The 14,418-nt window shown below is 57.0% G+C and overlaps 1 protein-coding gene across 7 annotated transcripts in view; it reads right to left on the bottom strand.

Moving 5' to 3' along the window:
* Positions 1–1,700: 1,700 nt before the first annotated feature.
* MYO10 (myosin X) overlaps positions 1,701–14,418 on the bottom strand; it is a 195,832-nt gene continuing 183,114 nt past the window's right edge. For all 7 annotated transcript variants that reach the window (XM_077896391.1, XM_077896393.1, XM_077896389.1 and 4 more), the window contains 10 exons: positions 14,201–14,395; positions 12,972–13,129; positions 10,399–10,522; positions 9,669–9,966; positions 8,824–9,031; positions 7,887–8,023; positions 6,819–6,939; positions 6,086–6,538; positions 4,122–4,313; positions 1,701–3,104 (listed from right to left, as the gene is read on the bottom strand). In XM_077896391.1, the coding sequence (XP_077752517.1) occupies positions 3,003–3,104; positions 4,122–4,313; positions 6,086–6,538; positions 6,819–6,939; positions 7,887–8,023; positions 8,824–9,031; positions 9,669–9,966; positions 10,399–10,522; positions 12,972–13,129; positions 14,201–14,395 (1,988 nt within the window). In that variant the 3' untranslated portion in view covers positions 1,701–3,002. The remainder of the gene's footprint in view (positions 3,105–4,121; positions 4,314–6,085; positions 6,539–6,818; positions 6,940–7,886; positions 8,024–8,823; positions 9,032–9,668; positions 9,967–10,398; positions 10,523–12,971; positions 13,130–14,200; positions 14,396–14,418) is intronic.

The following is a 14,418-nucleotide window of genomic DNA, read 5'->3' as shown; positions in this document are numbered from 1 at the left end:
ACCTCGCCCGGGTGCAGACGCCTGCTCGGTTCCCTCAGCGGCATCAAAGGCACCCACGGGCCCACGGACTCTTGGACTCTCGGACGGACTCGCGGACTCATGGAGCCTCGGACCCACGGACTCTCGGACGGACTGACGGACCCACGGACTCTTGGACGGACCCACGGACTCCCGGACGGACCCACGGACTCTCGGACGGACTGACGGACCCACGGACTCCCGGACGGCCGCCGTCCGAGCCCCAGAGCGGCCGCAGGCCCTGGGCTCCCCGCGTGTCCCGCGGGCCTCGGGCGCCCCCTGCAGCCCAGCCCCCGCCGCGCAGACGCTCCCGGGGGAGCCGCTCCACCTGCAGGGCCCGGCCGCGCCGCGACCCCAGGGCGACCTCCCTCCTGCACAGGCCCTCGCGGGGCACCGGCGCGCCCGCCACTGGGAAGCCCTTCACGGCTGCGGCCTCCCGGGGGCCACCGGGGGCTTCACGTCGGCCTGGCGGGAGCGCGGACACCCGGCGGGAGGCGCCGACCCACAGGGGTGCGGGCGGGGAGCGCGGGGGGGCGGGGCCCGCACGGCCTCTGACCTGCGCCCCACCTGCGGCTCCGCACCGTCCGCCCCCCCACCCCGTGCACGCGGCGCTTCTGTCCCCCCCGCCCAGGGAGATCCGCGCCCCGGCCACACCGCGAGAGCAGCTCCAGGCCCCTGCTCCGGCCGGAGATGCAGGAGGCGGGGGTCCTGGCGCCGGCGGCGGGAGGGCGGGGTCTGCCCCGGCGCGGCCTTGGGTCCGGGACGGAGGGAGGGACGGAGGGAGGGACGGAGGGAGGGACGGAGGGAGGGACGGAGGGAGGGACGGAGGGAGGGACGGAGGGACGGGTGGCGCGGGGCCAGTCCGCGCGGACAGAGGGCAGTGGGGGCTGTGGTCCCTGTGGAACAGGTGGACGCAGAGCCCTGAGGACAAGGGACAGCAGAGAAGGTGGCTCGGCTTGCGACTTGCGGCCAGTGCGCCGGGTGGGCACGTGGTCTCCTCTCGGCGCCCGCTGCGCCCCCTCTGACCCGGTTATTTCTACATGAAACCTTCGAACAGGGCGAAGCCTCGGCTGAAGGCCCAGGTGTGCAGACCCACGCCGGGGCCCGCCGCGCCGCGGAGACGCTGTGCGTGCGCCTCTCGGCCTCCAAGCGGGTCGCAGGCCTCCGCCAGCTGGACCCTGGGCTGCAGCTCGCCTTCCTGCTCGCCTCACCTGCGGCCACACCCGGTCGGCGGCACCTGCCTTCAGGGACCTTCCGACCCGAGGGGCAGGGGTGCGTGGGCCTCAGTGGGGCGACCGTCCAGGGCTGCGGGGACCAGCTGCGACCCCTGCCCGAGCCCAGCGGGCTCTTCGGTCCGTCCACACCGCCGACCTGGGTATCCTCCACGGGGAGCACGGGGCAGGCACGCGTAGGGCCCGACTCCACAAGGAGACATTTTGGGGGTGAGACCATGTGACCTGAACACAGCAAGGCCTTCGTTCCGGATTCCACGGGATCCTGTCACCTTCTCCGTCCCTGGCGTCCTGCTGTGTGTCTGAACGAGCAGTTGAGGCGTCTGCGCGCCTGAGACCCGGTGGTCAGCTTAGGGAACACGCAGCGTAGACGCATTAAAACCAAACCGACCACAAAACCCAAACCCCACGAGGTGTTCGAATCACCCCGATCAAGAAAACACACTGCACGACGGCTGAGATCCTTTATTGTCAGACTGTGCTGGAGCCAGCGAACAAGGACTTCTCATGGCGATCCCGGAGAGATAAGGCAATTGTTTTTTCTTTGTGGGCAGACTTAGTTGGCCTGAGTCTTTACAACTTTTCCATATAAAAATAAAAGTCCAAGACCAGATTATTTTTCTTCTGGTCATAAACGCCAATTTATTTACAGGCACTGCGTCAGATTACCATCATAACCTTGGGATAAAATGTATTTTCTTAAAGTCTCGGCATTCATACGGTCAGGGTTGAGATTTGCTCGCGCGTTACACGCCTGGAGAAGGCAGCTTTCCCCACCCGACCCAGCACGGCTACGTGGTCATTAGCCACCTGGAGCGACACAAACTGACCTTCAAAGAAACGGTTTTTAACTTAAATCTTTTAAGGAACTAAAGCTTCCAAAATGACTTCCAATGGTTCTAAAGACGGCGTTGGAGTCAGAGTGGTTATAAATACAATTCCTTGCGTGGGCCACCTGTCTGTCCACAATACAGCAGACACAGGGCACAGACCTTGCTACATGTAAAACAAAACAGGGTCAACTGTGGTTCCCGAAGTACAGCAAAGACAGGGAAAGCCAGGACTCTGGTCTGTTAATAAACCCCCTCACAAAGTCACAACCAAAGAGCAAAACTCTTAACTATTAAAATATACAGACAGACTGTTTACACCATTGCACATCCTCTTCCCTTTGCTTTTAATGCTCATGAGACAATTAAAGTGATGAGTTTGAACACATGCATGCGGGGCAAGCACACAGACGTGAAAGAGGAAACAGAGAAAAAAGTTAATATATGTCCACGAGGAAGGCTGCCAGCAGCGCTCCAACTAAACTGTCCTGTCCCCTTGTGCTCCCTCTGTTCCCCCCCTCGCCGCCCCCTCACCTTCCTCAAAGCAGGGAAATCGGGTGGGAGGTTAGTGCAGAATCGAGGGGTCGACACCCCCCTCCCAGGCTACGTGTCCCCTGAGTCATCTGGGGGTGCTTCCCTTCAGTAGCACAGCTAAGGCACTTCTGGCTGCTTTGGCGGCAGCGGGGGTGGGGGGGGTCCTCTCTATTTTAAGGCATGTGTCATCTAAGAGTAGTAAAGCTTTCGAAACTGGGCTGTTAAGGTTGACAGCTTAATACGGGATCATGGAAACGGACGGGGCGGAAGGACCCTCGGAGACCCCTGCCCGGGCAAGGGGCTTCCAGGTGCCCCGGCTCTGAGGCAGCGGTGGCGGCGGCCAGGAGCGGCGCATCCAGACACGAAGACACGGCGGCTGAGGCGGCCTTCACCTGGAGCTGCCCTGGCTGCTCACGGAGCGCGACGTGCTGTAGCGTTTCTTCACGATCATGCTGATATAGGCTTTCATGAGCTTGGCCACGTCCACCACCTGCCCGGGGAAGCAGAGTCAGCACGCGGTCGGAGTCCCCGCCAGGGCCCCGTGCCGGGGCCACCTGCCTGCCCGAGTCCAGGACCGAGAGCTTGGCGGCCCTCACCTGTTGCTCCAAGCGTGGCTTTTCTGAATACAGTGTGCACGCCCGGTGGCTCTTGCACCCGACCGAGGGCTCCGGCTTATCGCGGGTGCTGCCATCACCAGCCCCACTTAATACTGGCTGGTGCACACGGGGTCCCCACCGTCCACACGCCGGGGGCAGCTGCTCCTGGGACGCCGGCGCTGCCCCTCCCTGGGGCCTGCACCCCTGCCCCTTCAGGGACCCTGCCTTCCATGTCCCTCCTCCCTCCTGACCTCACCCCACGTCTGTTGGCAAAGTCACGGTCATTCCGTCAGGCACAACCAAAGACCCCCAGGGTGGCTCCCTCGTGTCGCCGGGTGCCTACCGAGTCTGGCAGCTGGCGCCTGGGACCCTCCAGTCAAGGCCCGGACGCCTGCCTGTCACTGCTCAGCCCGCCAGCCTCACCCCTCCTGCATAGTGGCCGCGGCCCTACTCCGTGATGACAGCAGCATCCACCTGTGCCTGCCAGCAGCTCCCTGAGTGGAGCCCTCAACTGGCTTCCTAATGGGCCATCACGAGGACACCCTACACCTCCAGAGGCTGTGATTCCGTGAGCCAGAGTCAGCAGCGCCCAGGGTGGCTGCCCCTGTTCCTGCCAGCTGGCGCCCTCACCGGCACAAGGCTGTCTCGCCCCACTGCACACATCTTCCACGTGTGCCTCGGTTCCCTTCCTCCAACGAGTGAGACCCGCTGGTAAAGGAGAATCAGGCTTCTTGGCCCCAAGAGTAGAGAAGACCCTTGGGGTGATCCCGCTTGGGCCTCGGGAGGCTCAGCGGGGAGGGACCGCCGTGCTGAGCTTTCACGTGTGTTAAAGCAGAACAGGTGCCCAGAAACGGGGCATCACTCCGGTCCCTTGTCAGGGCCACAGGGGGTTCCCTCAGGTCGCTCCTTACCTCACTGGTTTCAAAGAGCAGCTCCCTCTCGTCGACCACGATCTTGTACGTGTTTGCCAGCGGCGCCCCGAAAGACAGGATGTGCTCGTACTGGAAGACCTCTAACGGCCTGCCCTCCCCACGCTTGTACACGGAGACTGCGTCGGCGCTGACGCCCAGCCAGAGGTCCTGGGGGAAGCCGCCTTCCCTGCACTGGGGACGAGCGGGACACCAAGGGCAGCAAGAAGCAGAGAACAGGGAGGCGGAGTCAGGCCCTCTGTGCGGAAGGCCAGGCACACCCACATGTGTCCTGTGCCGGGGACGGATAGAGGGCGTGGGCTCCCTCCCGGGATGTGCTGGCGGGTTTCTGACTAGGTTTCCCTAACGCCCAAGGTGGGTCGACCAGCAGGTGACTCCTAACATCGCACCTGTGGAGACCTTCCTCTACCCATCATCCAGGGAGCTCCCGGAGATGCCGGGCTAGGGAGGGTGACCACGGCTCCCCAGCAAACCCGGCAGCCCGAGCCCACGTCCCCTCCCTAGCTCGGCCTCCGATCCTTTCCAAACACAAAAATGTAGGTAGGATCAGAGGAAAATCCTCCAAATCCCTCCATGCTGAGCCGTTTGGCTCCTTGACAAGAGGCCGTGGAGACCTCCCTCGAGCAGAGGGGAGAGGAAAGTCCCTGGAGGAGCGACAGGCTTCCCTGTGTGGATTGGTGTTGGAAAGGAAACAAGGCCCCGACGTGGGGAGGAGCACCCCGTATGGCGGCAGGGACAGGGGCAGGGACACCACACAGGACGTGTTGCACAAAGCGTCTCATTTATACCTCAAAACAAACCACACTGAACCCGCCAAGCAACCAGTGTCCGATGAGAAGCCACGACGGGGTCTCGGGATACGTGATCATCAGTGGTTAGGTTTCTACAGAGGCTCAGCTAAAAGCCATCGGAACCGAACATGCTGAAGGGGATTGTGCTAAGACAGCCGGAAGCTCCTCTGGCCGGGCCGGCAAGCCTACCCGTCAAGGGACAGGGAATCATAGTTTAGGTTTTGGGGGCCACGTGGTCCCTGTCCCGTCTACTCAATGCTGCCGTTCTTGTGTGAAAGCAGCCAGAGGAAGTAAGGAAGGAAGGAAGGCCGCCGCGTTCCAGCAAGTCGTCCTGGTGAAGGCGGCAGGGGTCGGGGCGCACGCTGCCAGGCCTCCATCTAGAGGCAGGAGCGCTGGAGGACCTGCTGTCAGTAAAGGGGCTGCTTAACACCCGGGGAGGAGTCATCACAGCAGGTCCTGCTCGTGGCCAAATCCCGTTTGTGACACAAGTCCTTCCTCGGACAGAGATTCACGGGGACAACCAAATGTAAACTCCAGGTACAGTGGACCCGTGAACACCCTGGGGCCGAACTCCGTGGGTCCCTTACGTGCGGGTTGGTCTTTTTTTTAGAAATACAGTAGAGGCTGTATTTCCTCTTCCTTGGGACTCTCAGTATTTTCTCTTCTCCAGCTTTACAGTAAGCACGGAACACGCAACAGGCTAAATGGGTCGCTGGCAGGGCGGTGCAGGCCTAAGTCACCCCGCAGGCAGTCGCAGCCGACTCGCAGATTTCCAGCCCTCACAGTGTTCAAGGGTCAACGGTATCCAGAGTCACTGATTTCATGTACATGGCTCAAAAAAATTTTTTTAGATTTTAAAAGCTGATTTTCACCAGCACTTTCTGATTGGGTCTACCTGTTGCTTCCAAAGAAGGAAGTTACCGTGAGCCCTGAACTTTCCGTGCACTCCTGATACCATGAAATCCTCCACTGCGGGGGAGGAAAACTGGGGGGGGGGGGGGGGCTCTGACCACAGGGGCAAGAGCACCTAGGCCCCGCCTTGCTCCCTGCCCTGGGCCGCCCTCCCACCCCCAGCCCTACACCCTGGGCCGCCCCCCCGCGCACATGCGCAGTCAGCCCAGCGCACCGGAGGAGCGAGGGGCGGTTGGTCCTCACCTCCACGTCGAAGAGCGTTGACCCGTAGCCCGGCCACTCCTTGATCAAGGCCATGTACTTGGCCATGGCCTGCTCCTGGCCCACCCCCTGCAGCTTCTTCCATTTGTCCACGATGCTGGCCCGGGCCGAGGACACCTCCTCCTTAATCCACATGTCCAGCATCTGCTCCTCCTCTACCTTCTGCCGGACGACGGAGCCCGTGCGGAAGCTCCGCCTCAGCGTCCCCTCCAGGAAGCTCGTCCGCCTCTTCTCCAGCCGCTCACAGGGGGTGAAGGTCTTGGTGGCCTGGCTGATGCGGGCCTTGAGCCTCTGCAGGGAGTAAACGTCCTCGAGGGGCGGCAGCGAGGCGTGCGGCAAGTAGTCGCCCTGCAGGTACTGCAGCCGCAGGGCCGCCAGGACCTGGAGGTTCTCCTCGGGGGCCGGGTAGTGGCCGCGGATGACGGCCTCATGTGCCTGAATGGGGTAGGCCGCAGGGTCAGGGCGCACTCGCCCCAGCCCCACTTGCTGTGCCCTCACCCCCTTCACCTGACTTCACCTCCCCGCAGCACAGAGAGCATCTGGCACACGTGTTACCCCCCAATCTCTTCCCCAACCCCCGCTAGGGCAGTTCTGGGTGCAGCCGCCCCCTGCATGCGCGCCCCACTCCTCGGCACCAACCACCAACTCAGGAGGCCTATGAGCGCATTTGTCCCTGCTCCCCTGCCGAGGAATCCGTTTGGAAAGCTCCTCCTACCTGTTCAAACATAAAGGCAAATTCCACGCTATCTTTTGGCACGTTGTCCGTGTCCAGGAAGCAGTAAAGCTTGAAGTAGAACTTCCAGGGCAGGTCCCCCACCTCCGATGTGGCCGCCAGCCTAAGACGGAAGGCAAGAGGGGCTCAGAAAGCAGGAGGAGGGATGGCCCTTCGGTGCCACGAGGCGCTGACCCCGGGGGCTCGCTCCAAGGACGCAGTCTGTGCGAGCCCAGGTCCCGGGGCTGCGGGTGCAGAGCAAGGTGCAGCTGGCTACCAGAGTTCCTCACTAGGGCACTTGGCCAGAATGAAAGTCACGCTTCCACTCTGGCCCCACTTTAAGGCAACACACAGGCCCCCTCAGGTAAACTGTGCTGACCGCGTATTTGCAAAGTGCGCAGCCAGAGGGGCCCGGCGAAGCGCGTGCGGAGTCCCTCCAAGTAGAACAAACGGGCTCCGTCCTCCTTCCCTCTACTAGCCCTCAAATAAATACTTACAAAAATTGACACGATCGGTATGGAGGCTGCGCTCACGTGGAACAGAAATACCTTTCGTGTTCTTAGGGGAACTTAGGGGAACGTCCTGGATCATGTATTACAGGTCCGAGAGCTATAAACTGCAGCTTGAAGAGGGTATGAGTTTGCTTGTGGCTAGCCCTGTTTCGAAGCCAATGACACGTAAGCAGCCTGGAACCAGGAGATTCCAAGACACTGTGTACAACGGGGACCTCGGAATGGGGGTGGGGAAGCACAATGGGGCGCTAGAGCCTATTTGAGACCGTGGCTTTACTTAGGAATCAAGAAAAGCAGCAGGGAGCAATGACAAATTAACAGGAACTCAGGACGTCTGGGGGGCACGGTCAGGCAGGGGCCTGGGGTCCTGGGATTGAGCCCCACATGGGGCTCCCTGCCATGTTCTCTGTCTCTCAAATAAATAAAATCTTTTTTTTTTTTTTTTTTTTTTAAAGGAACTCAAATGCCTACTGAAGCTAAAACAGATGGCAAATTCGGATCCTCAACTCTTGCTCTTAACTTATTTTATCTGCTGACACTTTAGGGAGAAGGAACTTACTTTTCAAACTTTGCTAACACATCGGCTACGATGGTTCTGCTTTCGATGGCTTTATCGACGCTCCCATTGTACTCAAACAAGGAGAACATGTTCCTGCTGTCCTCCATGGCGAGGCCTCTGATCAGCTTCTCCACCACCTGCAAGACACCCCGAGGCCTTGAGCTTCCAGCACGCTGTCCTGGGTGCCTTCACCAGACCCCAAGGGCTGCGGGCACAGCGCACAACGCCCCCTTGAACTGTGTGGCCACCTAGAACCTCAAAGGGGCTGTTTCTTCAGTGTTCTCGAGAAATCAGATTTCTCTGGTCTTTGTGAAAAAGAACACAGAGCGTCTTGCCCACCGGAGGAGAGACAGATGCCGGGCAAATTTCTTGCAAACCCACACCAGTCGGAAAAGTGCACAGAAACTGCAGCCCTGTCTTTCATCTGGTACATTCATCCACTTCCAAGAAACAATGGCTTCAACCAATGTTTCCTCTTTTCGCACTGGAAGCTTTTCTGGGTTTTAGTCCTTCTTTTACCCAATTTGTTTTATAATGCTAAACGTAGGTTTAAAAAAAAAAAAAAAAAAGGAAATGTGTACCTCCAGCCCATCCTTCTAGATATTTGTATGGCAATCAGAGGCCCCTTAACACGGAGATGCTACAGCAAACCTGTGTCGTGCACGTGAGCTCCACAAGGCCGCTCCTCACATCAGCAGGATTAGGTCTCCGATGTTTCAGCGCCAGCTTTATTTTTGTGCCTCGACTCATCTTTGATACATATCTTTACCTCTTTGTACCTGAGTTTGGTTGTGGGTCACACCTTGTTTACCGAGTGGCCGCACTACGCAGCCCAGAGCTGCCCGGTCGCCATCCGACCACGCGCCACCTCCGGGACTTACAGGCTCTGGCAGTTAGGTACCAGACGGCACCAGCAACGCAGGGGCTCGTCCCTCACCTCGCCGGCTGTTGTGTGGGAGTTGATGGTGATCTTGCACGAGCCTCCACCATGGCAGTACACCGTGGACGTCATCTCCTGCCTGTGGATCAGGGCTTCTATTTCATCTCGGGAAGGCACAAACTCTCTGCATTTGGTTTTCTTGAGCGATTCATAAATGAAGAGGGAGTATTTTTCCATCTCAGTTCCTGGAAACTGTTCCCGTATCCTAGGAGACAAACACTTCACTGTTAATTGCTAGACTGTGGCTGGCTGGCGTCTGGGAGCTGGGCTGCTTCAGGCAGCTGCCAGCCTCAGCCGCCCAGGCCCCCTGTGGCGCGGAGCAAACACCACTCACTCTCCAGTGGGCCTGACCCTCCTGTGCAGGTTTTGTTTAAAAGCAAAAAAAAAAATTCCCAAAGAGCCAGTGCCATAACAGGGAGCAGCTCTTGATGCCAGCTAGCTCCCCGCCGCAGTGCTGCTGGGAGTCACGTCTCATTCCGTCGGACGAAAACAGTTTTTCCATAGTTCACCAGAGTCTGAATCACAGTGTTTCTACCCGTTTTGGTCTGAATCAAAATACCCAGGCGTCCCCCCAGTCCACTCATACAGGCAGCGGTAACTACGTGTACTCAACATCATCAACATCAGGACACCACACTGACAGGGGCCCAGTGCCAGTGCCAGCCTTGCATGTGGCTCGGCGTGGGGATGAGGACGCCTCCCCTGTGTAACCCGTGCCAGGGACCCACCAGCCTGACCTGGAGCCCCTGACCACACCAGGTGCCTTCTGTCTCACAGCCTCTCCTCTGAGCCACGACCCACCACGGCACCTGTGGGACTGCGCTGCCTGGGCCACCTCCTACCTTCTCAGGTGGAAGCGGAGGTACTTGAGGATCCCCCGGCTCGGCAGGAAGGTGCAGCTGAGACATGTCAGGATCTGCCAGCTGCACAGGTTGCCCACACTGCCTGGATGGGGCACTTTGTTGGTCTGCTTGATGAGCTGGCAATACAGCTCGTCTCGCAGAGGTCGGAGGTCATGCCCGGTCTGCAGGATGCCTTGGATTATGGGAATGGGGTCAGACATGGATTCCAGTTGCTGGAGGGAATTGAATATCTTGATGGCTTCATCCTGAAGGGTCGTGTAGCCCTTGTCCTTGAGCACTGGGTAGAGACAGAACACAGAAGTGTTTACACCCAAGTCTGCACAAGGGGGACACTAAGCAGCACACAAAGGGAGGGCTGGGGACAGTGACGTTCCCCGAACCTTTGCGTCAGGGGAACAACACCATCAGGACACAGAGGTGGGCAGCGTACACCACTGAACCATTTTACCCCACAGACCACCCGAGCGCTGGTCTGTGGCCAAGCAGGTTCCAGATCTGTAATGTCAGGTGTTCAGCATCTGGCTCTCTGTACGTTCAGGTGGCTCTGAGTTCACAGGGAGGGCTGGTGCTTCCTGACTCCCTTTAGAATTGCTCTGTTCGCTCGACCATCCCTGTACCAGCGCACACAGCAAGTGCCAACGGGACACGGCTAAGGAGTGACCAGGAGGACGGAAGAGCGTCGCTGGGAGCACGGGGTCGGGGGACTCACGGTTCAGGTTTATGTCTCCGTAGGGAAGGGGCAGCAGCGGCGAGTGCAGCGGGTGGTGTGTGTGGCGGAGGATGGGGTTCCGCTTGTAAATCTGCTCCACCACGTCGGAGTTCAGGCAGTTCTCCTTGGAAGCAGAGGACCCAGTCAAATGAGCATGCAAGCTCATCCGAAACGTGTGTGTACAAGCACAGAAGCATCTGTATTCTTTTTTGTGGTTTTTTTGTTTGTTTGTTTGTTTTTTTAGTTTTTTAAAATTAAACTTTTTTTTTTTTTTTAGACAGAAGGTGAGTGAGCATGAGCGGGTGGGAGGGGCAGAGGGAGAGGGAGAGCAGGTCAGGCTGGCTCCACGCACGGAGCCCCCGTGGGGCTGGGGCTCACAGCCCTGAGACCGTGACCTGAGCTACCCAGACGCCCCACGCAGGAGCACTCCCCGGAGTCCAAAGCATCCAGAAGCCTCAGGACTGTGGTGAGCACAGGCACTGGCTGGTTAGGGAAGTGTCCAACTCTGGATCTCCGGTCATGAGCTCAGGGTTGTGGGCTCTGTGCTCAGCAGAGAGTCTGCTTCCCCTGTCCCTCTTGCTCTCTCCCTCTCTTAAATCTCTCTAAAAAAAAAATTCATGCATGAAGATACCCACAGTCTGCGTTTGAAGACAAATCACACATTTTTCTTACACACGACCCTTCCTCTTCATTTCACGTATATTTTCCCACATTAAAAAAAATACCCCCCTGAGATTATATATATTTCAAAAAATTAAAGATTTTTTTTGCTATTTAGCCATCAAACATTTAACCAAACCATGTATTTTTTTTATCTGTAATTCATATAAAAATATATATTCTGCTTTCGTCCTTTAGGTGTATTCTCTGTATACCTGAAAATTATACTTGGTGATAGGTTATTATTGAGACTGTTCAACATGCCTGCCTTCTCTTTTTGGAAATTTAAGAGCTCCTTTCATGGAAATTCATCATGTATTTATGCTCCTAAAATGTTAAATTGGGATTCAAGGAAGGCAAAGTTCCTTTTAGAACGTTAAATAAACAGGAAAGTTGAAGGAGGGGCAGTGAATCATTCTATCCTGGTAATTTCCACTATGAAACTTCTTTAATAACACCTGATTGAAAGCCAAAGGGGGGGGAACCCCTCAACTTTAATTATTTCAATGATTTTATATGGACTAAATTAGGGCAACCTGATTTTTTAAAAAGGATTGTTTCATATTTGGAAAATATTATCACTCTTTTAATGACAGATTTCAAATTAGAGACTCTAAGAAGGGGTAAGATGTAGCTTTGAAGAGAAAGTTCAGCTGATGTTTTTTCACTCCTTTCTCAAAAGAAAGCTTCAAAAAAATTTTTTTAGAGCTAGACAGGAAGTTGCTGGCATTCGGCACCCTGGGTCTTGTGCAAAGCTCTGCGGAGTCTTGGGAGAATAAATGACCTAGTAGAACAGCTCCAAACACCCAGGACACAGCCCGCCTTGGAATCAAGGGGCAGACCCGGATTCGGGAGAAATGACATACGAGGCCTGCCCCCCGTAGCAGCGTCGGGCCTCTCCCCTGGATCTGATGAGCTAACGCCCCCGATGAGGACCAGTCAACGCCGCCTTGCTATCATTCCCAGATCCTTTCTGTCACTGCTCCAGCCCTTTCCCTTGTATTGGGAAAATCTCTGATGGGTAACTTAGAGGAACGGCAGTAAAGATGATCCCCATGACCTGGTTCTGCATCAGGGACTGACCAGCTGTGTGAACAGCGCAACACAATACTCCGCATTCTGTTTCCATTCCTGAAAAATAAGCGCGGTCTTCCCCGTGCATGGCTGCTGTGTAGTTATTCCTTGAATGTAGACTCACCGGGCGATTCATGTTTATGAAAAGGAAATTACAGTTTAAATCACAGTTTCAGGTCGACGGTGGTCCAGAGACTTGGACGCTTCCTGTGAGCTTGGAGGTGTCTGATAAAGGCGTTGAGTTCTCTAGACAGTCTAGGCTGCGAATCCACTTACGTGCTCTAGTAGCCGTACAGTAAGAGAATTGCTGGTGTTCCCAGAAGGTCCCCGACCCAGGGCTGAAGGGGAACGTGTGACGCAGCAGGTCGTGGCCTGCACAGATCACACCCTGACCCTGAGGTGAGGAGCCTACGCCCCACACCTCAGGCCATCTTCCCTCTGTCCACAGGGCCCATCACTCGGGTTTGCCTCGGCAGCAATATTTGATGCCCCACGGAGGCGAGGTTTGTTTTTAAAGATTTCATTTATTCTGAGAGACAGAGAGAGAGGCAGAGACCCAGGCAGAGGGAGAAGCAGGCTCCATGCAGGGAGCCCAACGTGGGACTTGATCCCGGGACCCCAGGGTCACATCCTGAGCCGAAGGCAGGCACTAAACCACTGAGCCACCCCGGGATCCCAAAGAGGTTTCTTTACTGTAAAACTTCACCTAAACTGCAGCATGAGATTTCTAAAAGCAGCGACGTTCCAACACGAATGTCATCTAAAGTTAGTTTTGATTATAGAATAAAAATGGAGCTTGGCCAACGTCTGGATTCCCAGGGTGGGACTCAGGCCCCTACCTTGATGTCCTGAATCAGCTGCTGGGTGGGAGTGTCGATCGGGGCCTTGGTGTCCGTCACGTTCTGGATGGCGCTGGACCACCTGGTGGCCTCGTTGAGCAGCTTGGTGTACAGGCGGTAGCAGTGCTTGCGGCCGTACACAGTGATGTTCCAGTAGCCTGCGGCACAGTGTGACGGCCGTGTGAACCCCGGGGACGGCCGGCACTCACGGCCCGGGAACTCAGCACCCAGCACCCTCGGACCCCATGCCCTCTGCGACGAGTACACGCCCAATCCCTGAGCACACCAGGCACCCACATGCCCGACCGCATGAGGGCTCACAGCTCAGAGGGGACCAGGTCCAACAGCAAACCCAGGCTTAGAGCTATAAATGGGGGCGCCGGGGGCTTGCCGGGTTAGCCGTCTGCTTTCCGCTCAGGTCACAGTCCCGGGGTCCCCGGGTCCTGGGGTCGAACCCCCGCGTCAGGCCCCGTGCCTCCCGCTCTGCCTGCCGCTCCCCCTGCTTGTGCTCTCTCTCTCTTCATCAAATAAATGAATAAAATCTTATTATACATAGAAAACGGTCTGCTTTGCTCTGAACTATATGTGGCTGTATATACTGCATATATGTATACATATGAAATGCTACCATTTGCTCTGAAAGAAAAACAGGCATAGACAGAGTCGCTTTCACGGCTCTGGAACCAGAGCGAGAGCGCCTCAGCCCCTGACGTTCGTTCCTCTGTCTTCCTGTCACATTTCCTTTCCTTAGCGCCCCTGTGAGAAGCCCTCTTGCTAAGCAAGCAGTCTGTGTGCCCACAAACAAGCGGGCATTTGGAACAGAGGAGCGATATTTAAAAAAAAAATAAAAAAGAAAAAGCACAAAATCACAACTAGCAACAAAACTAAAACAATCCAGAAATATTTTCATGATTCAGACAAGAAAAAACTACGCTAACATGACTGCTCTTCATTGCTCGAGGTTCATGAGCCCCCGGGGACCCAGGGTTTAGCTTCTGGGGGCCGCGTTAGGGCTCTCCCAGTGCCAGGCTGGGAACCCTGAGCCCAGAGCCGACACGGTCCTGGGAGCATCCAGGCAGCGCAGGGAGGCAGGCCCTCCGTTCCCCGCTGTCCGCCCGTGTGCACTGAGCTACCCCGCGGGGCTCCAGAGGGCGCATTGGCGAGACGTGAGCTGCTGGGGGGGCACGCGGGGGCATGCGGGGGCACGCTCATTCCCTCGCTCTCCTCACCTGTCTCCTTGAAGATCTTCTCGTCCGGGGGTACCACCGAGCAGAGGCTGTTAAGGACCAACGTGCCCAGTTTCAGAGCATTCTTCTCGGAGCTCTTGTAGTAATCCAGGGAATTGTGGGTCAGCACAAACCACCGCTTCTTGAGCTTCAGCGAAGACATCTTCGGGCTGTTCTTGCCTTCTTTGTGTAACCAGCCTGCAAAGATTCAAGCGTCCGAT

The sequence above is a fragment of the Canis aureus genome, chromosome 4 (genome assembly GCF_053574225.1).
Source record: "Canis aureus isolate CA01 chromosome 4, VMU_Caureus_v.1.0, whole genome shotgun sequence".
NCBI lineage: Eukaryota > Metazoa > Chordata > Mammalia > Carnivora > Canidae > Canis > Canis aureus.
This window is presented reverse-complemented; position numbering and strand designations above follow the sequence as displayed.